The sequence below is a fragment of the Aulonocara stuartgranti genome (assembly GCF_965226115.1).
Source record: "Aulonocara stuartgranti genome assembly, chromosome: 12".
NCBI lineage: Eukaryota > Metazoa > Chordata > Actinopteri > Cichliformes > Cichlidae > Aulonocara > Aulonocara stuartgranti.
Genome location: NC_138948.1, coordinates 38,133,432 through 38,160,336, shown reverse-complemented (window position 1 = coordinate 38,160,336; position 26,905 = coordinate 38,133,432). Strand labels below are relative to the sequence as shown.

Below are 26,905 nucleotides of genomic sequence, written 5' to 3'. Positions count from 1 at the left end.
TGACGCAGGCAGACAGAGCGCTCAAAAGGCTCCGTCTCCTTCAGATGGTCTTAATAATGTTTAGGTTTGATATAGTGGATTGTTTCTACGCGAGCCCATGAACCCGCCCAGCACCAGGTCAGTGATCTTGCTCTGCAGCTCACAGAAGGGAACAAGTAACGTCTGACTACAAAGGTCAAGGAGCAACTCTGGATTTACAGCAGTGTCAGAGGAACTGTTCAGATTCTTCTGCAAATATGCTAATACTAGATTAAAACATTTTTATAAATACTCATGCAACTTCACTGCAACTAAGTATAAGAATGGCACATAAGGAAAAATACTGGAGAAAAATGTCCTCAGTTTATTTGTGCTCAGAGTTTAAAAAGTGAAATACAGCACACAGTGGAAAAGTGCACAGAGGGTTGTTCAAGTCAACCTCATAAAATCTACAGTTTAAAAACACTTTATGCAGTAAAAGATTCTCCACAGTTGATTTGAATCCAGGGAATATTGTTCAGAAAGTGCAAACTGCAAAGGCAAATACAGTTTCAATTCTTTAGTTTTCTACCAACAGTGACGCGGGGATGTGTTTATAATAAGTGTAACACACAAAAAGAAGACGTGGAACATTTGTGTGATCAATAGATGAGTAACAGAGATTCAAACCAGAGCAAAGGATGGAGGACAACGCAGAACTGCTCCGTAAAAACACCTAAATGTCAAACATTAAAGAAAATCATAGCCTCAGATTTTGCTCATTTCCAAGTTGAACAGAAAGTTTTCTGTTGTGAAACGAACAGTTGACATTCTGCTCGTCTCTACAGGGACGTTCTTCAGGATTCAGGTCATTAGAAATATGGGTTACACATTCACACCCATTACCTGTCACCTTAGTCTATGCATGTACACAGAGACACCTCCATCCTGCCGTGATGTAGTTCTTAGGTGGAAAGGACGTGAGAAACGTCCTGATCACCTGGGACAGCTTATGTGTGGTGACGCTTGTGTTTCTTATTGTCCAGGAGCAGTCTGTACGCCGCTCACTGTTTACATTTTACTAACTGAAATAAAATTCTCATTAAAGTTTTAAGTTTTGTTTAGTTCCCTATACTAACCTTGGTGTGCACGTGGCAACAGAAACGATGACAAATATACTTTTGATCGATAATTTATTACCAATAAATCATTTGCTTCAGAAACTTCAATCTAAAAATGAAAAAGTGTGGAAATGATAGAAAATGATGTAAAATGACAGTTAATAAAATCTTTCTTGTTACTGATGTAAAACGGTGCCGTTCCCACCACCACAAAACAAACTCGTGCTGACATGGACACGATCGTCTGCACTCAGGATTCATTCTTTTGTCACACGTTCTTTAAGCTGCTCATCACTCAGTGACAGTTTAATGCTTACAGTTTGAATCACGCAGTTAGAAAAGTCCGATTGAAGGTCAAACCACAGAAAACATCCAGCTTCTTGAAGGCACCTCGATCCTGGCGCTCTTGCAGCTTGTCACATTTATACACAGCACACAGACGGTGCTCATGTTTCTACCAGGTGAAGACAAAGTTTGGGTTGTTGTGGTTAAAAAAGGTATTTAGTGTCTTAAACTTGGTATAAACGGGAAAAGCAAAAAGAAGCGGGCAGGATTCACTTTAGTCGCTGGGCTCCTGCAGCGACGCTCGTCTCCTGAATCTCAGACTCCTTTTGTGCTGCTGCAGCAGGAGGCAGGAGTAAAACCTCCGACTCCTCCTGCTTGGATGATGGCTGCTCTTCTGCCACAGCCTGACTTTCCTCTCCCTCTCCAGCAGACTCGGTCGCCTGGAATTCCTCTTTCTGCTGCTCCTCGGGTTCGTTGTCGTCTTCTGGCTTTCCTGTGGAGGCTTTGAGACTTGCAAATCCATTCTGGTCACACAAAGGTTTGTTTTCAGAGTTCTCCTCCCCAGCTCCATTCTCTTTCCGCCCCTCTCCATCTTCCTCTGGTATGTCTTCAACACCAGGCACCTCCAGGCACGACTCGCTAGGCAGGACAGCGGTGCCGTCCGTCTGGATCAAGGACACCACCTGCTTCACTCTTTTCTTCTTCCGGGACGTCACACTTTCCACCTCACCATTGTACTCGGCATCATTCTCTGCCCCATCCACCTCCTCCTGGTCGCCTCCGTACTGTCCCGCCCAGTCGATGGAGGGATTATCTCCAAGCAGATGCAGGTTGGGGTCACTGTTGCTCAGAACAATACTGTCCCTGTACAGATTGTGTCTCCTTTGGACTGCCGCCTCCTTTACAGCTGCAGACAGAGAGAAAAGGGTTCAAATGTGGATTCTCACAATAAGTTCAATGACTTATGTTGTGTGCACAGAGTACAGCGGGGACCAATATGAATGATGCTGATCTCCCGGGTTAAATGGATCCAAGATGCCACTTTTATATCATATTTAATCTGAATATCTTATCACAGTGAAAGCAGCTGTGACCACTACACGGAGACGTTTGTTAAACACTAAATGCTTCTTTAGAATTTGATACCAGCATCTGTGTTGCATCACTTTGATCTGTTGCACAATTCAAGGCCGATTTTTCATAATGTACCAAATGTAGGAATCAGAGGAATTAGTGGATGACCCGTCTGGACTCGAGGACCTTTCTGGGGAACTGTGTCGTTTGAATACTTGCAGAGTGTGCTTTGGCTTTCTCTGGGTGACAGGATATTTTGCTTTGAAACCTTTTTGTCTTGATCAACATTCATCATGTCCTGTCTGATTTGTTACTTTGTGAGTCCATGCAGGCTTTCCTCTTAATGGTACCCATTGCACTGCCTGCAATGTTGCCTCCTGGTAGTATAATAAGGCCCTCAGTTCTGACTGCTTTCACTCTGTCTTTCTTCATCGATACAGATATACCACCAAAGAAGACTGACCCATTATAATGTCCTTCATGACTGACTGCAGCACAACCTCTTCAAAGATGTTTTCTACCAGGATGAAGTGGGAAAAGTCCTCGAAGATGAGCTCCTCAAAGCGTGGCAACTCCTGGTGTTTCAAAGAAGAATGAAACCAAGAACAAACAACAATGAACCAGTCACAATGCTTTTCTTTGTTACAGAAACAAAAAGCTAAATGTGCATTATTAATTTTCCAGGTTCTGGGGAAGAGAGAAGGTGATGTACTCACAGATACAAAGCAAGGGTTGAGCTGCTTTAGAATGTAGGGGATGAAGATCTGCAAGAGAGCCTCGCGGAAGAAACACTTCCTCACTGTGCTGCTGTCATAGTCAAACTTCTGAACCACAGGAAAGAAGGAAAAGGACAGCTTTACTGTGTGTGTGTGTGTGTGTGTGTGTGTGTGTGTGTGTGTGTGTGTGTGTGTGTGTGTGTGTCAGATGGCAACTATAAGCTGTAACTTCATTTTGAACAAATGCAGTATATGTGGAAAGCATTCACAACGCTATGATGTGAATGCTTTGACAGGAGCTTCCATGTGGTACAGAGGAAGGTTGTTGGCCCTTTCTTGGATGTCTGCCACTGTGATGGTTACTGGTCCCAGTTCAGGGAGGTTGCTGTGGTCTGCTCTTAGACCCAATAGGCACCGAGCACTGCCGTTATGTGTTGCGTCCTTCTCCCATATGCTCTTCCAGTATTGCTCCATCTCCAGTCTTCCTCCCCCTTGCTGAAGCATTTTTGCAGCAGAAATTGTTGACCTTCTGGATGGTTCTTCTCTCTCCACGGGGCAGCGACGGAGCTCAGAGAGACCATCAGGTTCGTGGTGACCTCCCTGACTAAGGCACTTCTACCCTGATAGCTCAACAGGCCACGAGTTCCTGCCCCAAAGTGGAGGAGTTCAAGTATCTTGGAGTCTTGTACACGAGTAATGGGTGAAGGGAGCGGGAGATCGACAGATGGATTGGTGCTGCGGCTGCACTGATGTGGATACTGTACCGGTCTGTGAAGAGAGAGCTGAGTGTAAAAGCCAAGCTCTCAATTTACCGGTCGATCTACGTCCCTACCCTCACCTATGGTCACCAGCTGTGGGTAGTGACCGAAAGAACGAGATCGCGGAAAGAAACGGCCGAAATGAGCTTCCTCCGAAGGGTGGCTGGCCTCTCCCTTAGAGATAGGGGAGTTCAGCCATCCAGGAGGGGCTCAGAGTAGAGCCGCTGCTCCTCCACATCGAAGGGAGCCAGCTGAGGTGGTTCAGTCATCTGACAAGGATGGATCCTGGGTGAGGTGTTCTGGGCCCGGCCCAGGATAAGCAGAGGAAGATGGATGGATTAATATGCTCACACTCTATATGGATGTTGTAAAGTGGAGCGAATCCAACCACCAACCTTCAAATCTACCACCCCAGTCCTCCTCTTCCATGTGTTTCTGGTTTAGGAGAAAATGGTGATCTAACAGGTTTTTACTGATCACGTGTTTTACCTTGATAACTCTGTCCTGGCAGCGCTGGATAGTCTTACAGAGATCCTCACCGCCCTGAGACTCCAGACTCTGGTGAAGGATCTGCTCAAATGTATAAACAGCATTGTCCATTTGCTGTAAACAGACACAGATGGGGACACTATCACGAGTGCATTCAAATGTATCAGTATATTTTATAATAGCTTGACTTTGACAATTATCACATAAATATGATATGAAAGAAGATCTATTAACTGATCCAAAACTTGATGCTCCATGATGTGCCTCCACCTAGTCATACTTCCCCTTCTAAGCAAATACACTTTCATTCAGAAGTGCTGCCTTCCTGCAGTCCTGTTGTGTTCATGGTACTCAATTCCTCTGCAAACTGAGCAGCAACTATTCAAGTTTAATTTATTCTTACAACACTGAGAGTAGAGAGATGCTCACACAAAATTAAAGCAGACATAAGCAGTGTAACGTTGACCTCAGAAAAGGAGGCAGGAAATGTTTCGAGTTCAAACACGGACAGTGAGACTAACAAACCACAAAGTATTTCATATTCAATAATAACTCAACTATTCTCTTTAGAAATAAAACTTTCTGATCTCATCCTGACAAATTTACAGCAATCACTGAACATCTCAATTCTAAGAGATGAAGGCGACAACATAATGTACTTTGTATGTGATTTAATACACAGGAATGGAGGATATTTGCATAAGAGATGTTTAAATCCAGACGGGAGCATTTCTTTGTGGTGTTTTATGTTTTAGTGTCTGCTAGTGTTCTAAGCTTCTTCAGAGCACACATCAGTGATTCTAATGCATTCGCCTTTTCATGGAAGTCAGCTGATATGAGTTTGTGTGTTACTTGTTTCTCGAGTCATTGTTTTCCTTCCAACTGCATTCTGTTCTGGGTTAGTGAAGGTGAATCATTTGTTTCACTATATTCATTTTGATTTACGTTGCCTGTATTTGTTACACATTCAGGGATCTGAGAACGGTCAAGTTCCTAATACAGCGGGGAGTTTGTTTTTCAAAGTGTGTGACGTTTATTTACCAGTAAGTGCTGATTGTAACCTCCTCCCTCTCCTCCGTTTATATCGTTTGTAACGTGTTGTTTCATTAGAAAATGTAATAAAATGAAATTTTCAACAAATAAAATGCAGATCTTTAAAAATACATTTGATCAGAAAACCATTCGTACAGTAAATTACGATTGTAATCAATACATCACTTAGACCTCCAGCAATATGTTAAAGCTGCACTGCTTTGAAAAGCCAGCTGCCAGTAAGCGATCATCACCTCTCTCATGAGGATCTGGACCCTCTGGATGAACACCGAGGGGCTCGAGATGTCAAATCTCTGATCCAGACCTTCCAGACTCAGCTGCATCACCTTTTCATAGCAGCTGCACATCTTCACTGGATGGAAGGCAAGCATTGAGATCTTCTCCATGTGCTGAGGAAGAGGAATAGATTACAAGCACTGAATGTCACTAAATGTTTCTGAGTTCAATGGAGGCAGAGGGAGTATCTCCTTTACTGAATTCCCCTCTCTAGGAGGACCTCCTCTACGTGCTCACCTGTGCCACCATCTCCTTAGTGCCCTCATTCAGGACGTTTTTGCTCATGTCCACCAGCTCTCGGAAGAAAACCTCGCGGACCTCGAAGAACCCTCGGCTGGTGGGCTCCAGCAGGGCCTCTAGGATGGAGCTGATGTAGGGCTGAATGCTCACCTTCAGCAGCTTCTCTGCTTTAGGAAGAACCACGGCTGCAAAACAAGAGAGAAAAGCAGGCTTGCAGTTTCAGGCAGACGTCTGGGATCGTTATGTCAAATTAGAAATGTGACAACCTGTAAATAAAGCCTCCAGTTGTTCAGTTATACATCAGTAATTTGTCTGCTAGCAGTGCATCTACCTTCCTGTGTGTCACCTAAACAGAGTAACTAACACCTCCACTCACAAGCTTCTATCAGTCACTTCAGTACGTACAGAACGTGGGGAGAAGGCATTTTCTTACAATGCTGAACTGAAGGGTTTTAAACAAATCCTAAGGACAACGGAGGAAGCATCAGGGCTGCTCCTGTTCATGTTTTATTGTTACTGTCTTTTATTTTATTTTTTTTTCCAGTTAATTAGTTGTTATATGAATTATAATGACTACAGTATGTTTATCAAGCTGTAGTTTTGTGAGGATATTTAAAACAGGTTGCTGCTCAAAATGAGACTGTCTCAATGAGGTTTACCTACATAAATAAAGGTGAAATAAAATAAATAAATTTAAAAGAGTTAATCCAAAATGCTGCAGCCAGAGTCCTGACAGGGACCAGAAAGAGAGAGCAGATTTCTCCTGTTTTGGCTTCCTGTTAAATCCAGGATTCAAAATCCTGCTCCTCACATACAAGGTCTTAAATAATCAGGCCCCATCTTATCTTAATGACCTTGTAGTACCATATCACCCTATTAGAGCACTTGGCTCTCGCTCTGCAGGCCTACTTGTTGTTCCTAGAGTATTTAAAAGTAGAATGGGAGGCAGAGCCTTCAGTTTTCAGGCCCCTCTTCTGTGGAACCAGCTTCCAGTTTGGATTCAGGAGACAGACACTATCTCTACTTTCAAGATTAGGCTTCAAACTTTCCTTTTTGCTAAAGCATATAGTTAGGGCTGGACCAGGTGACCCTGAATCCTCCCTTAGTTATGCTGCAATAGACGTAGGCTGCCGGGGATTCCCATGATGCATTGGGTTTTTCCTTTCCAGTCACCTTTCTCACTCACTATGTGTTAACAGACCTCTCTGCATTGAATCATATCTGTTATTAACCTCTGTCTCTCTTCCACAGCATGTCTTTATCCTGTCTTCCTTCTCTCACCCCAACCAATCACAGCAGATGGCCCCGCCCCTCCCTGAGCCTGGTTCTGCTGGACGTTTCTTCCTGTTAAAAGGGAGTTTTTCCTTCCCACTGTCGCAAAAGTGCTTGTCCATAGGTTTTGTCTGATTGTTGAGGTGAATGTTGTGATTTGGAGATATTAAAAATAAAGCTGAATTAAACTGAGTTAATTGGCTGGAAACAAGTAGAAGCACACGTAGATTAGATTAGTTAATTTATGTTGCATGTAGCACCTTGGTTCCTGGAGGAACGTTGTTTCGCCTCACTGTGTACTGTTAAACTGTATATGGTTGAAGTGACAATAAAGCCAACTTGACTTGAGATATCATACAATTTAAAAAGTTACCCTTCAGTAACTTTGTTTGGTTTAATGTCTCCTATCTGCAGCTGAAACTTTCTGAAACTGTCTCCCTGCTTTCCACAGGTCGACAGTGATGTTAAAATATCAAACTGTGAGATATTGCTATATTTTTATTATCTTTTTTTTTTTTTTTTAAACCAAGACAATGTAACATCTACATATCTCCATCCATCTCCACACACACGTTATGTATTTTTACAAATATGTAACAGTAAGTTAGTTGCTGATTTGGCCTTTTTGTTAGTTTGTCTGGTTTCCTTGTGCTTGCTGGACGTCTCTCTGGCTACTCTCTCTCTCACAGCTACATTTAGAACCAATCATCTAACTGCATGGATGATTGGCATCATCATTCCTTTGTTCCTTTGTTCCAAAGCAGGTAAACTATAGGTTTCATAGGTTTATACACAAGCATTCTCACTGATACTCTTGCCATGGTGCAGTTTTAGAAACAAGCAATAAACGTTCCTATTAAGATATGAATCCACATTTACAGCTAAAACTGAACCCACAGTAAGAATTTTAAGCCCTGTAGATATTTAGAACAACACTGCTTTAACATTTACAGTTATTATTACGACTTCTACTTCCATGAGTATTCTATCGATGACGGGCTTGTAACTAACCAAAGATGAAAAATGCTCTGAGAAATGTGCTGCTAGTATCTGAATGAGGAGAAGTGTTGCTCTTATCCAACCTCTGATCTTGTTGGTCACGTGTTCCTTGGATGTGATGATCTGGTCCACGTCTGTTCGTATGGAGGCCTCTAAAGAAGAGCGGTTAGCCTCACACTTCTGCAACACTGCTTCATACTGCGTCTGGCACTGCGCCTGCACCAGGCTGTACACAGCATCACTGATCTACAAACACAAAACACACAGCTGATGTTGCCAAACTCACACCTGTGCAGTACATCGTCTGTTTAAGTGTCACATAGTAGCCTAAATGGTTTGGAAAATGCATGCAGTGAATATATTTGTATATCTGCGTAACAGACTATTGAGTTTACAGGTGAATTTGCAAGCAGTTGGGCTGTACCTGCTGGAGAGGTCCTGTGGAACTACAGACCTTTGAAGAAATGTAGATCAGCTTTTTTTCTGTTGCACTCACATTACTAAAATAAGCTCCAAGCTTATACATACACTACCAGTCACAAGTTAGAACACCCTAATCTTTCCAGTTATTTACTGCAATTCAAGTCATTCAGTCCAATGAACAGCTTGAAATGGTACAAAGGTGAGGGTGAACTGCCAGAGGATAAACAAAGGTGCAGTTACTCAAAACTGAAAAATAATGTACATTTCAGAATCATACAAAAAGCCTTTTTCAGGGACAACAAGGGTTAACAGGTTAAATCTGTTCTGCAGCAATGCAGGTTGATCAAGCCTTGAAAGCTGCTGCTACTAATTCCTGCAGCTGTTCCAACTTTCTGGATTACTCCCCCCTCTGCCTGCATAGAAGCAGTGCTGGACACACCGTGGTGCCATACGCTCGTCAGCTGCGGCAAGAAAGCCTTTGATAAGATGTCAGAATAAGACAAACAGGTCTGTCTGGGCCATGAAACATCAACACTGGACTACTGAAGACTGGACGAAGGTAAGATGGACTAATGAATCAAAGCTTGAAATCTTGGGCTCATCACGCAGGATCTTTGTGCGCTGTCGAGTAGGTGAAAGGACGGATCCACAGTGTGTGGCATCAACTGTCAAACATGGAGCAGGAAGTGTGATGGGCTGTTTGCTGGATCCAGGGTCGGTGACTCGTACAGAGTGAGAGGCTCCCTGAACCAAAACAGCTACCACAGCACTCCATGCAGGACCCTCTGGTGTGCAGTTGGTCAGGGGTTCATCCTACAGCAGGATAACGACCCAAACGTAAGTCCAAGCTGTGCCAGAACTACCTCAGGAACAAAGAACAAGATGGTGAGCTTGGAAACATGGAGTGTGCAGCACAGTCTGCAGACTTAAAGCCCATCCAGCTGGTTTGAACTGGACAGAAGAGGGAAAGCAAAGCAGCGACAAGGTCCACATTCATGGGGAATATTTGATTTCTATTGTAGAATGACTGGCACAGGTTTGTTCAGCTGCTCTATCTGCCAAAGGTGCTACTTTGGTGAGTCAAAGGTTAGAATACATTTTAGTCTATAAACTGATTCAATGATTTCTTTTTTTAACTCCACGTGCTTATTTGTACTACGCTATTGTTTATTTCAGAGTGCAATCAGACAATCAACTGCATAACTTTCAATGACAAACTGGACAAATTGGGGTGTTCTAAAACTTTTGACTGGTAGTGTACATCTGAATGAATCACACAACACCTTTGTCATTAAAGTTCCTGTTATTCTGGCAAAATAGCACCATGTTTGAAACAAAAGTGCTAAAAAGACCCTGAAAAGTTCCAGAAGAACAAGGAGCATTTCAAACAGGTGATGTCAACATTTACAAGTCCCCCAATCACTGGTGCAGTATCCACCAAACTTGCAGGTTAACACTTATTTTGCTAAAGACTGAGTCTAATAATCCCAGAGTAGTTCCTCACCAGTATCCAGTTCCTTTGTCTCTCATGGAGTTTGCCTTTGAGGCGGGGGGAGATGAGGTCTCTCAGCTCCGAGAGGAGGCCCTCCATCACCAGGTTAGACAAGATCTACAAGGAAAACGATTCCCACATACAAATAAGAGGACCACGAGCGCTCTGCATTTTTACAGTCGCTCGTGTGATCGTCATGGTAACCTCTCTCTGTACGTTTTCCATGTTGCCACATGTAAGGAAGCAGAACATAACAGAGGGACTCACACAGGCCATGTGAGATGAACTACAGCGCGTGCAATTAAGTTTTCTTCCACAGAAGACAACGTAAGGTGGTTATGCTTCCATCAAACCAAGTCTGTTATCACATAATTAATAATATTACATTTTATTTGTGGGCGCCTTTTTAAAGCATAATCAGACAAACAGAATGATTTAAAAACACAGCATTAGACAATAACTTAATTTAAATGACATAAATGTGATTTGGGTTTGAAGAAGCATCTAGAAAAACCTGTTCAGCACTGAAGCACGCACAGCAGGGCCTGACTACGATGCAACATGTGCATAAAGCATTTAATCTTCTGACCATCAGAGGTGTTTGGTGAAAACTTTGAATAACCTCGTGTCGCAATTCAATGAAAAATCAGGTTGAGGGAGGACATCAAGTTTACATTTCATGACACAGCACCTGATTCATCCCAGCTTCCAACCCCCCCCCAAAGTCCGATTGAGGCCACAGAAGAACATTTCTGCCAACGCTACCTGTGACGGTGCACCACACATCATTTCCCAGGTGCCATACTGGCCTTGAGCTTGACGGTAGAGTCGCACTGCATTAGTGAAGGCTGGTGTCTGAACTTTTTTCTCATCTGACAAACCTGGAATTGAAGAAGCAGCCGTCAGTGAACTTTTAACTGATAACTGCAGGTCTTCTATCAGAGAAATGATGAAGGTAAAACAGGAGGGAAAGCAGGGCTGATGACAGAATGCAGCATCGTGAGATTAAGGAGACTCTTTTAAATAATGGAGTTTTCTCTCCTTCAGATGGTACCAGGCGATTTCAAACAAGAACAAAAGTGGAACAAATCTGTTTCACCACAATTAATTAGACTTTTTATACTTTGATCATCAATCACACAACTCCTACAATGATCCACGCTTCATTTGAATGTAAATATAAACTAATGGATGGATAAATTACAGTTAACTGTTTTTAGTTGTTCGCCTCCACCAACCAATCAAGCTGCAGTTTAAACACATAACACACAAACAGTGTCATCATTTTATCCTGCTGAAGAAAACACTGCGAGCTGGTGAATGAACAGATGACTTATTAAACTGGGGGTCGGTCGGGTGCAGGAGCCCAGATGACTTTTTACAATGAATGAATTTTGTTGGCTTCATATTCAGTGTTTTACACGAGAAATGTGAGTAAAAATGATCAGATTTCATAACTGTGTCTGAACAACATCTAGGATATATCTGCAAGTTAGTTTTACTACATAATTAAAACTAATGTATGTACCTTGGTAAGGTAATTGTTTTGCCATGTAATTATAGGTTAGTTGTGTAAGGACACTGCTCAGCTTTTAATTTGTATCAGAGGGATTCATTTTTAATTTTAAGATAACAGGAGTTTTTGGCCATGCAATCCATAAAGAGGAAAATGTGGGGAGAGGGCTTGTATGACACGCGGCAGAGGTCATCAAGAGGTACAAGCTACCTCGGAGTACACTCGTCAGGCCACCACAGATGGATCGCCAAATCTGACTGGAACAAAAGTCGGGCTGCTCAGAAGAATCCAGGGCAGGTTGAAAGAGGACAACCCTGAGCAGAGGTTGGTTTTTTACACTGCATAATCCACCAGGAAGCCCTGTGCAAGTCTGTGCTGCACCTCGATCACGCAGTGAAGCCAGTTGTAAAATGCACTTTAGAGTGAGGGGACCAAGCATCCAGATGATGTCACAGAGGATGCTGGTGTTGTTTGGCTCCACGTATGTGTGTGAACAGACAAAGCAGCACCCACAGATCCCAGCTGAGTGATGAACACCTCAGATCTGTTCTTGCCACAACAAAACTAACCGGAGATTCTGATTCACTGACAAAAAAGTGTGATCTTAATGTTTATGTTTGATATGCATGCATCTGGTGCTGGCCCGTCACATTTTAAAAGTCAATGTGGCCTCTGAGCCACCCCTGCTCTAAACTCAGATGAAACACAGGTTCTTGTACTTGGCCTTCAAAATTGTAGAAATGCAGCATCTATCCAGATTCTCACTCTGCATGGTCTTACTTTGGCCTCCAGTGAGACTGAGGGTTCGTGGAGTCATGTTTGCCCTTCAGTCTGCATATCTGTCTCTAAAGTTAGAAATATCCTGTCTCAGAGTGACGCTGAAAAACTAGTTCATGCATTCATTACTTCCAGGCTGCACGACTGTGATTCATTATTATCAGGAAGTCCTAAAAACTCCCTGAAAAGCCTTCAGCTGATCCAAAATGCTGCAGCCAGAGTCCTGACAGGGACTAGAAAGAGAGAGCAGATTATTCTGAAAAGACAAAACAAAACAAAAACCTTATCATAGAAGTGTATTATCCCAGCAGAGCACTGTACTGTCAGGCTGCTGGTTTACTTGTGGCACCTATGGTGCTTAAAAGTGCAAAGAGAGGCAGAGCCTTCAGCTTCCTCAGACTCAGGAGACAGATGCCCCCTGCTGTGATTGCTGTTAAACGTTTGTCCTTCCCAGAGTGCAGATCCAATCGTGCTGTTGTATTGTAGTCTTGACCTTACAATATAAACTGCCTTCAGGCAACTGTTGTAGTGATTTGGCACTGTTATTTATTTATAAATAAAATGTCAAAAAATGACAGACAAAAGCAAAAATGTTCTGAATCACATTTAGTGTTAAATTTAAATTATCTCAGGATATTTGTTTTAGTTTCACTTCTGATGGTTGTAAGCACGACGTCAATTAGATGTGCATAAAAACGAGTGTGTGTGTGTGTGTGTGTGTGTGTGTGTGTGTGTGTGTGTGTGTGTGTGTGTGTGTGTGAGAGACAGTACGAGGACTAAACTGTGTCACAGGGTATTTAATGAAAACAACTTCATTTCGTTCACTGTAGTCAGACTATCTGGGACTTTATGGCCCGTATGTAGTTACTGCTATAGCTCCGGTCAGGAGCTGACATCTTTATTGGCAAGTCTCAATCACAGCAACAGACTTAAGAGTCAGTAAAGCAGAGAAGGAAAAGAGAGCAGGAGCACAGAAGACAGAAAAGCAACGTGCAGATCTAGTTTTTGTTTACAGCACAGAGAAGAATCCAGAGCTCTGACAAACATGAATGAAACTGAAAGTAGCAGCTCTTCGTTTGCAGCCTGTCTAACGTGTGCCTTCCTCCTGCTTTGCATAGATTCCTCTAGTTTGTTATTCATTCTCTCTGTCCTACTATTATAGTTTTACACCACGCACAGCTGGTGTGGAGCACCCACCATTTCGTTGTACACGCACAATGACAATAAAGGGTTATTCTATCATTACATTAGCATGACTCACCATTGTTGGAGTGTCTGACACAGTCTTGGAGTACCATATACCACTTCTGCTGCTCTTTCTCTGTCGTCACACAGAAATAGTAGTGGCGGGCATAAGGGTGCCACATTATCAGAGGGTACGGAGTGGCACACTTTAGAAAGGGGGAACTTCCCACCTTGGCTTTAACACCTAAAAATAAAACCGTTGCATTAATAATACACTGAAAACCTCACTGAAGTTTCTCTGTAGAGTTAAAGGGTAACAAAAAGACTTCATGTTGTCCGTGCTCACTGATGGTGTGCAAACATTTCTGATTTTGCAGTCAACATTTCCTTTTCTTGAGTACAGCAACATTCAGAAACACCGTGGCTGCCAGTGCAACCCCCCCCCAGCCTCCAAGAAGACACATCTGCAGTTTCAGTGTTAAACTCCTGCATCCTCGCTCTCCAGTTTCCTCATTAACAAATTTGCGTGTGCTTTACCCCATCAGCCTTTTACAGCTAAGACAATGGCAGCTCTCAACTAACAGCTAAGAGAACTGTTGGTCTGCTTCACCACAGAGAGAGCTCAGTGCCTTCAGCAACAACATTCAACCAGTAAGGCTGAAGTCCTGGAACCTGTTGTTGGATGCACACTATCCACCCCAGCTTCACCCCGCTGTGGTCTTTACTGAACAACAGGGGTCAGGATCGGGCAGCTTATATCTACCATAGAGGCAGGGTACACCCTGGACAGGGCTCTCACAGTCACACGTTCACAGTGACCAGTTAAGCTGACCCCACTGACTGCATGTCTTAAGTTGCCACAATAAATCATTGCATTTGATGAACTGAGTTTCCTGTTGATTCGAGTTTTCCCCTTCCTACTGTAATAAGTACACTCTCCTTACCTACCCGCTCCTCACCTGGCAAGCTGTTGCTGATCAGATTCAGGTATTGCTCCATAGATGTCAGGACTTTATACCCGGCACAGCTGATGGTTCCTTTGGGATGGAGGAGTCTGTCATGGCACTGTGGTGAAGCCAAGGAAGAACAGAGTCGATGTATTAGACAGTGAGTAAAACTTGCTCATGTACAGAGAACACTGCACCCGTCTCACCGCCTTGCTGTCGTAGTACTTGACGTCATGGGAGTCTGGGATGGAAAGGAAGTGGTTCCTCCATTTCTTGTTTTCCTCCAAGTACTGGAAGAGGGAGCCTGAAAAAATGGCCTTGTTCTCCAGAGGAATCTGTGACACCGAAACCGAAGAGAAACCTTTGAGTCATTAAAGTCTCTCTCTGTCCATTCAGAGCCAAGAGGACTCACTATGGTCATAATCCAAATGATTAACAGACATAGCTCGCTAATCTGTGAGCAGCATCGGTGTGACACTCAAAACAATGAGCCACGTGGGACATCCTTACTGCAACGATCACTCGCTGGTGTTTGGAATAAAAGCAGAGCTTTCAGAGAGGATTTTGTACCTTGCGGTGAAGCAGCTGAGGTTGCAGGGTTCCTCCTCCCTCTACGTCAAAGCGAACTTTGTTGAACAGAGCTACCGCGTACTGCTGCTCATACAAACGCCCAAACTCAGCAATCACCTTTCCGGTCCGAGCTGCAAACACAAACACACGACACACGATACAATTAAATCTGCGCAAATGTTTCATGATGAAAGAAAAGAAAAAACCTGAATTTGGGTTACAAAACAAATTAAAAGGGCCTGTCTTTCTTTACAAGCTCTACTGTTAACAACGACACTTATTTCTCTTTGGTTCTTATTTACAGCAAAGCAGTTTACCAAATTATCATAATCTAACCAGAAGCTCAGGATTAAAATGACATTTTCTTTAAAAATGACCAACATCTAAAGAAAATGAAATGACAAAGAGGCCTGTCTTATCGCACACAGCCTGGATCTTACTGCTCAGTCTAATGTCTTGGCCCCGGCCCACAGACAGTGGAACCATTCCTGTCTTCCTTCTGGACCTTGTTAGTTTCTTCAGGCCGAGTTGTTCCTGCGTTCTTGCCTTACTGGTGCTGCCTTCTTTAAAAACAGTCACAGCTTTCTCTCCAGCTAACCTTGTTTCCTTATATAGAGAAATTGGGGCGTGGCAGTATGCAGATAGACTACAAGATGTAAGCACAAGCCTGTGGATTTGGAGGCAAACTGACTAACATGTGCACAGTGGTAAGAACAAACTGGCCGACATGCACGTGTCATGAGTCTAACGGTGAAATTGATTTTTTTTTTGCACATGATGAGAACATCTCCACACACACAGGTAAATGAAGCCCACGCTTCTGTTGTATGATCAGTCACACAGATGGTCTCACTGTCAGGTTCAAACAAAGCGGCCTGAGGCTGAATTAAACTCATCCTCTGGCCTTTATTACTGGAACAGGAATTCAGCCCGCTGAAGGCGACTGGCCTCCTTTTATACTCGACCTGCCTCAGGTGAGCATCTGGAACGGCCAAAAACAAAACGTCTGAAGAAAGCAGCACCAAACCGAAGAAGAAACTTTTACATGTATACAAACTCTTTCAGATAATAAATAATTATTCACATACTATATGTATTCATTCACCTCTCATTCTGCCATCCATCCGTCCCAGCCACCACCCCAACTCCCACCCACAAGCCTGAATCACCGTCCCCACCTGGGTGGGGGCAGATAAACTGGGCTGGACCAGTGTGAATGGCTAAACAGCTGAATTTTGGGGTGTCCAACTCATTTTACACACACATGCGGCCCAGATTCCAGTCTCACGTTAAAACTGTGCAGCGTCTTCACCGCTGCTGCCTTTCTGTTTGAAACTGGGGGCTGTGTGGGCTTAACGCCGTCACCTTTTATTCAGATGCTGCTTGTATTGCAGGTCTGTTTTCAGTGGATGCAACACTCTGGTCTAACATATCGGCACGCTGCAAAGCTGTGCATTAAAGGAAGCATAGAAGTAAACACTGCGTCAAGACTTTTTTTATTATTGAATTATTCAAAATTCTCAATGTATTGCAGCCCTAGAAGGGTTAACACAAACCATTTATACCCTGGAGTGGTTAGGAGTCATAGCTAATGTCACAATGCAGAGCAGCCAAGAGGCTTTGACTGTTGGCATTATATGAATAACATTGAATTTAAGTAACATATTGAAGTTGTAGCTGCAGTCAAAACTGCAACGGTTCCTGTAAACATCTGTGTCACTGTTTTTCACATAAACTATGAATATCAATGACTGCGGCGGCGGCTGGACACAGATACTGCAGGAGTTACAGATGACATGGCTGAATTAGTCCCAGATGAATGGACCACCAGCACCAACGTCATGTCATGCAAGACACGACAATCCTATCACGATTGAAGAGAGTACCTCTGACAAGGAAAATGATTTACTGCCTGTAAATAATGAGAGCACTGCTTTACACTGGTGTGCATAAATAAGCTCATCACTGTACACTGACAGTGATGAGCTCCCATCAACACCAGAAAGACACACGCAGGACGCCAGCGATGACCAAACCTAAAACGACTAATGCCACATCCTTATCTTAAACGCATTTACAAAGTCACTCGTTGTTTGTATTTCTCTAACAAAGCTGGACAGTATTTTTCTGTCTACGTCTTCATTGTGTGATAAATACAAAGAAAGGGAGGAACCGTCGGCCACCTTTTCTGGTCCTGCTCTCGCGAGTTTCTGGGAAGAAATATTTAATATATAAAACCTGATCTATGACGGCATACTTGCAGTGCTGGGCACATTCAGATAGCGTTAATGTTCTGACTCAGTGAAATCATTAATGACTTGGAGATCTGCAGAGAGGAGTGGGACAAAATCCACCCTGAGATGTGTGCAAAACTTTTGGCCAACTACAAGACAAGTCTGACCTCTGGTATTGGCAAAACCTATGTTGGCACCTAGTACTAAAGCACGTTTTCAAAGGGGTCAAATACTTATTTCCTTCATTAAAATGCAAATTAATGTGTAAATTGAAGTGCGTTTTTTGTTATGGTTCCGTCTCTCACGGTTCAAATAAACCCACCATTGAAACTATGAACTGAACATTTCTTTGTTATTGGGCAAACTTGCAGAATCAGCAGGGGCTCAAGGAATTTGAACCGTATAACTTTCCTCAAGGTTTAGAAGTGCGAATACGGGAATTTTGAATAAACTTTCACGAGGCACATTTGTAAACTTGGACACTCTTGTTTGATGAGAACGCCTGGTTGGCAATCTCTGACCCAACTTATTCCAAAGGTTTTCTACTGGGTTAAGAATCCACACCAAAGTCACTCACTCATGTCGTCATGGAGTTTGTGCAGCAGCGCACAGCCATGTTGGAACAGAAAGGGCCCATCATCAAACTAGTTCCACTGGGAGCATGAAATTGTTTAAAATGTTTTGCTATGCTGAAGCGATACAAGTTCCTTTCAGTGAAACTAAGTAGCAACTCCTCACAAACAGCCCCCCTCCAAACGTTACACTTGGCACAGTGCAGTTAGACAAGTACTGTTCCCCCGGCAACCGCTAAACCTAGACTCGTCCATCAAGTTGCCAGACGGAGAAGTTAGACTCCTCACTCCAGAGAAATGTCGCCACTGCTCCAGAGTCCAGTGGAAGCTGCTTTACAATTTGGATGAAGCTCATAGGCCAAAGTTGGCGACCTCCACGCAGCAGATTTAGAGTGTAAAGACCCTTTAATGTTACACAGAAAGCCCCAGAAAACACAAGCAGCAAGTACTTGGAGACGATTAACAATGAATGATCATCTCGCTCCCCCCTTAAAAAACCAAAAACAAACAGTTTTGCATTTCATTGTTTTCTATGTTCTTTATAGATTTTTATTTTAAATCACATTTTACAAAGTTTCTGTTCTGGTATCATAGAGATCCTTTTCTGCAGTCACATGAGTCACATGATCCGAGAAAGGCCCCTTCATCATCACTAAAGGTTCAGGTTCATCTGATCCAGCCAAAACTATACGTTACCAGTAGTGCAACTGGAAAACAAACATAACCCTGGAGATGCCCTCCTGGAGGGAGAGCGCAGGCCTATTTAAACCATCCCGACGCCTCTACCCTGGTGTAAGCCAATCAATTTAACTACCATCACTGAACCTCTGCAGGGGGTAACCCTACTGAGTATACAAAAAGGGGAGTGGCCATAACAAAATGACGTGCTCTACTCCCTGAGCGACAGCCGTCCCAGACACAGAGTCTGTTTGCTGGTTCCACAGAACAAAGCTGAAGGCTCTGCCTTCCACTCCACTTTTAAACAGCCCAGGAGCCACAATTAAGCACGTAGTCTGAGAACCAAGTACGGTACTGGAACAGTCTTTGAAATCAGATGGGCTTCTTGCTGCAGCATGCTGGAGGCTTTTCAGGCAGTTTTTAGAACAGCTGGTTGAATGAAGAAAATATCCTGGCTGAGCTGGAAACCTGGAAAACATTTTCTTAATTACAAAAATATCGAAATACTCTCCTATACAGTGAAAGGTCAAAGTCAAATAAAAGAAGCCATGTGCGATCTAAACTACAGAAACTGTACCTTTACTCTGTGTTCTTGGAAGGCTTTCTGACATTAACAGGAGACTGAAAGCGTTCATGCAGTGTTTTGGTTTGGTGTGTGTTCATGAGTGTTTGTGTGTGAGAGTGAACGAGTGAGGAGTTTGTGTCTGTAAGCCTGCGATGAAGAAAAGCGACAATATCAGCATTTTAAAGTTTGGCCTGAGCGCTGATGAAACATCTTTGTACTGCTGAAAACGAGTAATTATGATGGTTAATAATAATGTGTTACCTAACAAGCCTCAGGTCACTGGCTCAGAGTTTTACCAGCCCGTGTTTGTTGTTATCAACTCATGAAAAGCTTTTATTTTTATATTTTTAAAGATTAACGCACTTTAATTAACACAATATTTTATATTATTTCACTTTCAATCTGAAAAATGTTATGAAAGCTTTTGGAAAAAGCTCCACCTGAGCTCAGCCTGTCAGACTTTTACACGTGACTGCTGAATACGTTTGTACTGCAGGTCTAGTTTAGTCACAAACGTGGGTGAATCGCTCGCATTTCCATGGTGACAATGGCGCACTATAGACCGCTGCAGTACACAAAGCGTCCAAGCAAAGAATTTGTGTCAATTAAATTAGTTGAATGGTTGCATCCCTAACACATTTATTGTCCAATTTGAACCAAAAGTGTGATAGAGTCCATCCCTGAACACATCTAACTGCAGTATCTGACATCACAGTAGCACCTGATGGCAACAGCAAAGTCTTTTTACATGTTAAGGAACAGTTTTGGTGGTTGGGATGAACAGCCTAAAATGTGGTCAAAAAAGCCTCCAAGAGAATGTCTCACTTTATGTTCAAAACTTTTCGCCAAAGGGCGCGACCCGGGCAGAATGGCGATTTATTGGCGTGCTTACTGGAGAAACTTTGCCAGTAAGCAGGAAACAGCTGTAACTCAAAGACACATTGTACGATCCTCCCAACATTCTCCGGTGTGATGGGAATCCGTCCATGAACAGATGAAGCACCACATGGTGACGACAGGAAGCTGTCACCTACTGCTCCTTCCAGGTTGAGCACGTCCACCTCAGAAGCAGTCTGAATACACATCAGAACTTGATGATGCTGGCGTGCTCTGGTGGCTGGGGATTCGCCATGAAACAGGAAGCAGTTTGAGGGGTTTGGGAAGCTGGAAAAGTCATGAAATTTGGCAGAAACGTGCAGCGTGTTAAAGGCTCTCAGGTTGTATGGCTCTGGTCATTGAATATTACAAAATGGCTCTACGTTTCAACTGTGAAATCTTGCAGCTTATGTGATGTCTCAAGATGTACAAAACATCTCTTGGAGCTAAACGCCAAACCCAGAAGAAAGGCAGCTATTTTGAATTTAAAGTATAATTTTGACAGACTCCCCGGGACTTCATCAGATCAACATGACCTTTGATGAGTACAGTCTAAAGACCTTGGTGATGTTAAATTGTGAAGCTTTTGAATTTTCGTGAAATAATTCACACAGGAGAAGATATCGCACATCTCAACTGAACATTGTTCAATCTGCCCCAGTGGCACGCTGAATCATCCAGTTAAGAAAACCTCAAAAAAGTCAAGTCCGTTCATCTGGATGTAGCATTTTCATGGGGAGAAACTTTTCATCACTCATCCAAGAAGTCACTTGTATATGTCAACTGAGAAAATGTTACGTCCAGATTCAACTTTTGGGAATCTCTCCCAGACTCCCAAATTCCTGATGGAAGACAGAGACTGGAGATATCTATGTGCCCATATTAGGTCGTGTTTATAGTTCCACCTACTGTCAAAAAGCTTCTAATCATGATCCAATCTATGCAACATTTTAATTGATGGTTCCACTCGATATGTAGCAGTATGTCATATAGTTAGTGGGTATTCTATATTGCCACCTAGTGGGCACAGAAGGTAAATGGTCAGTTGTAAACAGACCGTCTCTTATGTTAGCGCTTTTCTGCTCCAAGCACTCAAAGAGCAGTCAGTGAGGAAGTGATGTGACACTGAATCAGCCATGTGACTGTGTGACTCACCCTGCAGCACGCTGGCTGTTCCCAGGGTGCGAGGGCCTTTCATTGCTGCTTTAAATGTCATAATTTTGTTGGCGTCTGTCAAAACATGGATAGAAGGAGTTCTGTCGACTTCTTACTGGCCATGTCATATATTTCTATTGAGGAGAAGTTAACTTTGAAATAAGTATTTCTCATTTTATCAGACCTGTTTAAAACAATCACCTGTGCGATCAGTTGGGTGTTTGCTGAAGGTGAGAGGACCACATGTCACCAGGCAACAGGAAGATACAGGTCAGAGGTTAGAGATTTCACAGAGCCAGGGACAAGGGGAGGGAGGGGGGGATTTCCTGTTTCACTCACTCATAGACAAAGCAAAGCTCTACATTCATCCGTGTAAAAACAAAGTCTTCATTAAGCAAAACACTGAAACACTGACTGTGACAACTGGAGCAAATAAACCCAACCAATAGTGTCCATTCTTCAGTCTTCTTGGTTTTAAACGAGACGCTCATTTTATCTTCAGTGTAGATACTGACCGGTACAGTTAGAGAGTTTTCACAAGTGAAGTGAAAATGAACGTTTGCGCTCTCTCTCAAACTCACTTTGACATACATATATGTGTAAATATTAAAAAAATGTCCCCTTCTCGCCCCTGCGGGCAGTTTATCAAGCTCGGGTCTTCTACCAGAGGCCTGCGCAGTATCTTAGCTGTTCCCAGGACTGCGCTCTTCTGGACAGAGATCTCCAATGTTGTTCCCGGGATCTGCTGGAGCCACTCGCCTAGCTTGGGAGTCACCGCACCGAGTGCTCCGATTACCACGGGGACCACCGTTACCTTCACATCTTCTCTGAGCCCTTGGTATTACTCCAGCTTCTCGTGTTCCTTCTTCCTGATGTTGTTGTCATTCACTATCGCTACATCAATCACTACGGCCGTTTTCTTCTGCTTGTCCAACACTACAATGTCCGGTTGGTTAGCCACCTGTATCTGGAAGCCCCACAGGACCTTAGGTCGGCCATTCTCCACCAGCCTAGGGGGCGTCTCCCATTTTCACCTCGGGACTTCCAGATTAAGGTTCGCCCATGCAGAAGTAGGTTGGAAGGCAATAACAGAGAAACCCAGGATTGGGTTTAGTCAATGAACTGAGGTGCGGGGTAATCCATAATCTGGAGACTCTGCTCAGTGAAACTATGATTCTCCTGCTGCCTGGTTCTTCATGTGTCCATAACCCACCCCAGACAACCCACTCAGTCAACAATAGTTCAGTTTTCTCTAACTACAGTCTGTTAGCAGCTATGACATTCTCATTTTCACATGTCATAGTACCAATTAAGTGCTGACAACTCAATGCCCAATAATAACAGTCAGTATCTTCATGCATCCTGACTAAATGTTAAAACAAAGAGGCAACCAGGACACTAACTGATGAGTTTAATTTCTCTAATTGTTACAGTCCGTTTCAGTGTTTTGCTCACAAAAACCCCCAAAACACACAAGTAACTGGCCATATTCACAGACTTTGTTTTTACATGCATGCTCACTCCAAAATATAAATGTAAATAATCTGTTACTAATCCAGTCTTGCTTTTAAACCATGTGGTATCAGAGGCCACTCTCAGTTTTCAATAACAGGACTCAGCTTCTCAGCGTGCTAAAGTTTCCATCCAGCCACACAGAAACGTATTTTTCATGCATTCCTCAAATTCCACATCTGATACGTGTACGTGCTACTCTGAGTTGTAATGACAGTGAAGGAAAAAATTATCTTTAGCCTCAATCATGGCATTCACTAAGTTTCCTGAGCTTTAGGTAATCCCTCTAAACTTTAAGCAGAAATCAAGCGTGGAGGTCAGTGTAAAATAGAAAGGTCACTGAATGTCTGTAGGTCTATACCAATGAGGTTCATCCCACATTTCAACTTCCTCCATTCTCTGTAGATTCTATTTGTATTATAGCCAAATCCAAGTCTAGTATTACTCAAATTTTCTTTGGCCTTTCTGGGAATCTGTGGCCAAAACTTGCAATTAATTCTTCAGACGAGTCATCAAACCTCAAATCATTTTTTAGTAAAAAGAAAAGAGAAGACTTTAAAAACAAAAACAAACCTGTGGAAGCGAGCATTGTCAGCTTCATACACACAAAAACTGTGAAGCTGTTACGTTACTTTACAGTGCTTAAAGTTAAAATGTATTAAATCTGTTCAGCGCCATCTTCTTCCAGTACACAGTGTTACATCACTGGGTTGGTTGGTTTCGGTCATTACCAGTTAGGTAACATAAACTAATGTAACCGACCCAATAGCTCAGCGGAAGGAAAATTAAAGATTCATTTAAGGGGCTTACTTTGCTGCAACATTTTCATATTAAGACCAAGGACATACTGTCCACGTTCACTCTCTCTTAACCAGTAAGTGTTGTTGTTGTGTAGCTAGTTGCACTGATACGGGAAAATCCCCCTGTTGGCTGTAACATTCAGGTTTGTAAAGCACTTTAGAAATGAGAAAAGTGTGGAGAAGGGCCTGTTTGAGTTAGCTGACAAGTGGTTCACCCACATGCTGGAGTCAGAAACTCCACGTTTTCCTGGTCTGTGATGCTGTAAACAGTTTACCGATCAGGAATCCCATCAGTACGTCTGCAGGGAAAATAGGTCGTGTGTGCGCAACGGGGAGGAAACAAAAACCCCAAGACAGTCCAAGGAAGAGGCGCCACACTTTTTTCACGTCAGTGTTTAAAAGTTTAACTTTAATCTGTCAGAAAAACAAAAACAACTCATTCCTTTCATTGGATTTATATGTCAAACTGAAACTCAATGTTTTTAAAGTAAACATCTCAAGTCAAACTCAGCTAAATAAGATGTATAAGAAATGTGCCTTGACTCTGTCTTCTATATTTTTAAATATCAAAGCAATTTAATTAAGACTTTATATTATTTCTCCTTCAATCTGAAAAATGTGACGACAACCTTGAAATAAATATGGTCTAGTACACCCCACGCCCCCCTTTAGTTGCAGCCCTGTTTGCTGCAGGTATGCTTCGATGTAAAATATCTTCAGCAAACGATATAATTGAAACATGTATCAGACTAGGTTAACAGTTCATCTGCATATTTAAATACTTCTGGAGGATTACTGGTTGGAGCAGCGACAAAGTTTGTTTTTCTTCATGTCACAGTTTGTTGGTGCTTTGATGAAAGACTCCCACCAGCTTTTTCCCAGTAAAGGTTTTAATTGTGGTGACAGGAACAGACGCTCACCTGAGACTGAACGTGAACAGTGCATCCTTCATTTGAACATCAATGTCACTGTTGCAGCCAAAGTCAGTACAAAGTGAAACCCTTTAATGGATTTTTAGTTTAAGTCTCATTATATTGGTTCAGTTATTAGTTTATATCAACTAATTAAAGTCTATCAGCAGCAACCAACCAGCCAACCAAACGTTACTTAGATGTAATGTTCTGTACTGACAGGAGATGGCGCTAAACACGTTTCTAAAACTTTAAATCGAGCTTCACAGACAGAGTTACATCTATGTAGGGCTCCATGACGTCAATTAGTCATTATACATGATGTGTTTCATGTCCATTTTAATCCAGTACTAGAAAACTGAGCCCAAATATCTACCTTCATGTGCGGTCTTCTTTATTTTATGTACGTTGCTTCATTTTCTAAATGGAAAAAAAGATAAAGAGCCTAGAAACCCAAACCCCGTACAGGTCACTGGTCTATCAGGTCAGGACTGGTCAGGACTAACCCTACAAAAATATGTGTGTCAGTTGTTTTGAAAATTAAACATCCCAACAACTAAGCAATGAAACAGTAACATGAACACTTTTTGTGAGTGTAATAAAAGTCACTGAAGTTCCTGAAATTTGGCCCAGTTCAGGAGAAATTGTAACAACACCCCACCCACCACCACCAAAAGTTACAACATACTTGTGGATTCTTCTGTCAGCTGTAATCCTCACAAATAAAGAGAACTGAGGTGAAACAAGCCAAAAATAAGGAATTGCTAAACCTGAACTTTCCACTCCTAACACACAAACTGCAAAGTCAGAGTCCAACGGAACCTTCCGTCCAGTCTCGGGCAGAAGATGAGTGGAACATCAGGAGGTCATCAGTGATGCCTTTTATATGAGACACATCTGTGTGGACCAGGCACGAGTACTGTGACACTTAAGTCCAATAGATACTGTACACGAGTGTGCTGCTGAAAAATGTCAGCAGCTAAGCTTATTCGCTTCAGACTCGACAGCAAAGACTCCATATTAGAGAAAACCTGATAGGCTGTGACATGTCCGAGGCAGGGCCACTGACGATCAGCAGAACTTTATCTGCTGCACTCCCCATTTGTAACAAACTTTAACGGGTCACATCATTTCCTATTACGTTTCCAGTTTTTCCTTCTCTTTTGGTGTCGTGGAAGCGCTTCAGTACGACAAAGAACAAACCCGAACCCTAAAGACAGAGCTGTTTGGTCCAGCTAAGGAAAGAGAGCGGTGCGGTGCCCAACGCGCTACGTGGATATTTGTGGTTTATCAACGAAGCAGATAAAAAGCCCGTTTAGTTAGTAAACAAAGAGGTGCTGGACTCACGCTGACACTGTGGCAAAATGGAAAACACGCCAAACCAGCACTCATCAAACTAATCACCCGCGGCGCTCCTTACCTGTGATAATCTCCCGCTTGCCTTCATCCAGGTGACTAGAAATCACATCCCCCATGATCAGTGAAGCGTCCCACGCGAACGCTGCGTCAGACCGACAACTACTTTTTAAGACAAACAATAAAGTCTATAGAGACGTGTCTCCTGCCACAGCAGCCCTGTCCGCTCATGAAATGACTGCAGCGTCAGTAATAACGGGTGGTACCAAACACTCAAGTCGAAGCTGTCGAAAGGAAGTTCAAACTGTGTAAGAACTGTGCGTTTTTCTCTCGGACAGACACACCCTCCTAAGTAGGAGGAGAACTTCTGCCGTGCAGCCACGTTACGTTAAAGTCTCGTTGGGAAACAGCAGACCCAGCGCTGTGGGACAGGGAAGGTTATTATAGAGCAGCTGGACAATGGAGACGAAGTCAAAGCAGTAAAAAAGAAGATACAATGGCAAGAGAGAGAGAGCTGGTCACACAGGTTTAAATAACACACTAAAGAAGATGAATAAGCACGAGACAGGGGATTATGCATTTTGTGGACAGGAGGAGACATTTGAACGTGTGATGTTAGAATGCGCTGAATACAGGCAAATACTCACATTACAGAAAAGCAGAGTTCAGTTAAGGGTGCACGAAATATTACAAAGGAACGCAGGGCGATATTTGGGTTTTTAAGAGCAAGTGGTGTTTATATGAGAATATAGATGTATAAACTGACTGAGCCACACTCCAGTCCAGAAGGTGGCGGTAATGCACCTTGTTCGCCAACCGCAGCAAATAGCGACCACAGGGCTGTAGCCATGATACAAAGAAATCCTGAGGCCAACACAATCACCATTATTATTTTCCTTTTCCTTCACCTCGATGGAAAACATCATAAGATCAAGAAAAGCTTCGAAGGATAATTGTTTCTGTAATTTTACACTGTTTTTGTTGATTAACAAACGTTTCCATCATTAATGTTTGATGGAAGATGGAAGAAGAAGGAAAACAGCAAAATGATAAATTACAGTTTTATTACAAAATGAGTTTGAAGAATTCATGTTC

At 42.8% G+C, this 26,905-nt stretch overlaps 1 protein-coding gene across 1 annotated transcript; it reads right to left on the bottom strand.

Annotated features, from left to right (window-relative positions):
• Positions 1–315: 315 nt before the first annotated feature.
• Positions 316–26,181, bottom strand: niban2b (niban apoptosis regulator 2b). Its single transcript, XM_082555320.1, has 14 exons — positions 25,875–26,181; positions 15,152–15,282; positions 14,788–14,916; positions 14,594–14,699; positions 13,711–13,878; positions 10,922–11,037; positions 10,169–10,273; positions 8,325–8,487; positions 5,968–6,155; positions 5,688–5,843; positions 4,402–4,515; positions 3,155–3,262; positions 2,902–3,013; positions 316–2,271 (listed from the first exon to the last, which is right to left on the bottom strand). Exons 1-14 carry the CDS (start codon positions 25,927–25,929, stop codon positions 1,634–1,636), a joined length of 2,289 nt encoding a protein of 762 aa, XP_082411446.1. The 5' UTR covers positions 25,930–26,181; the 3' UTR covers positions 316–1,633.
• Between the last annotated feature and the right edge of the window lie 724 nt (positions 26,182–26,905).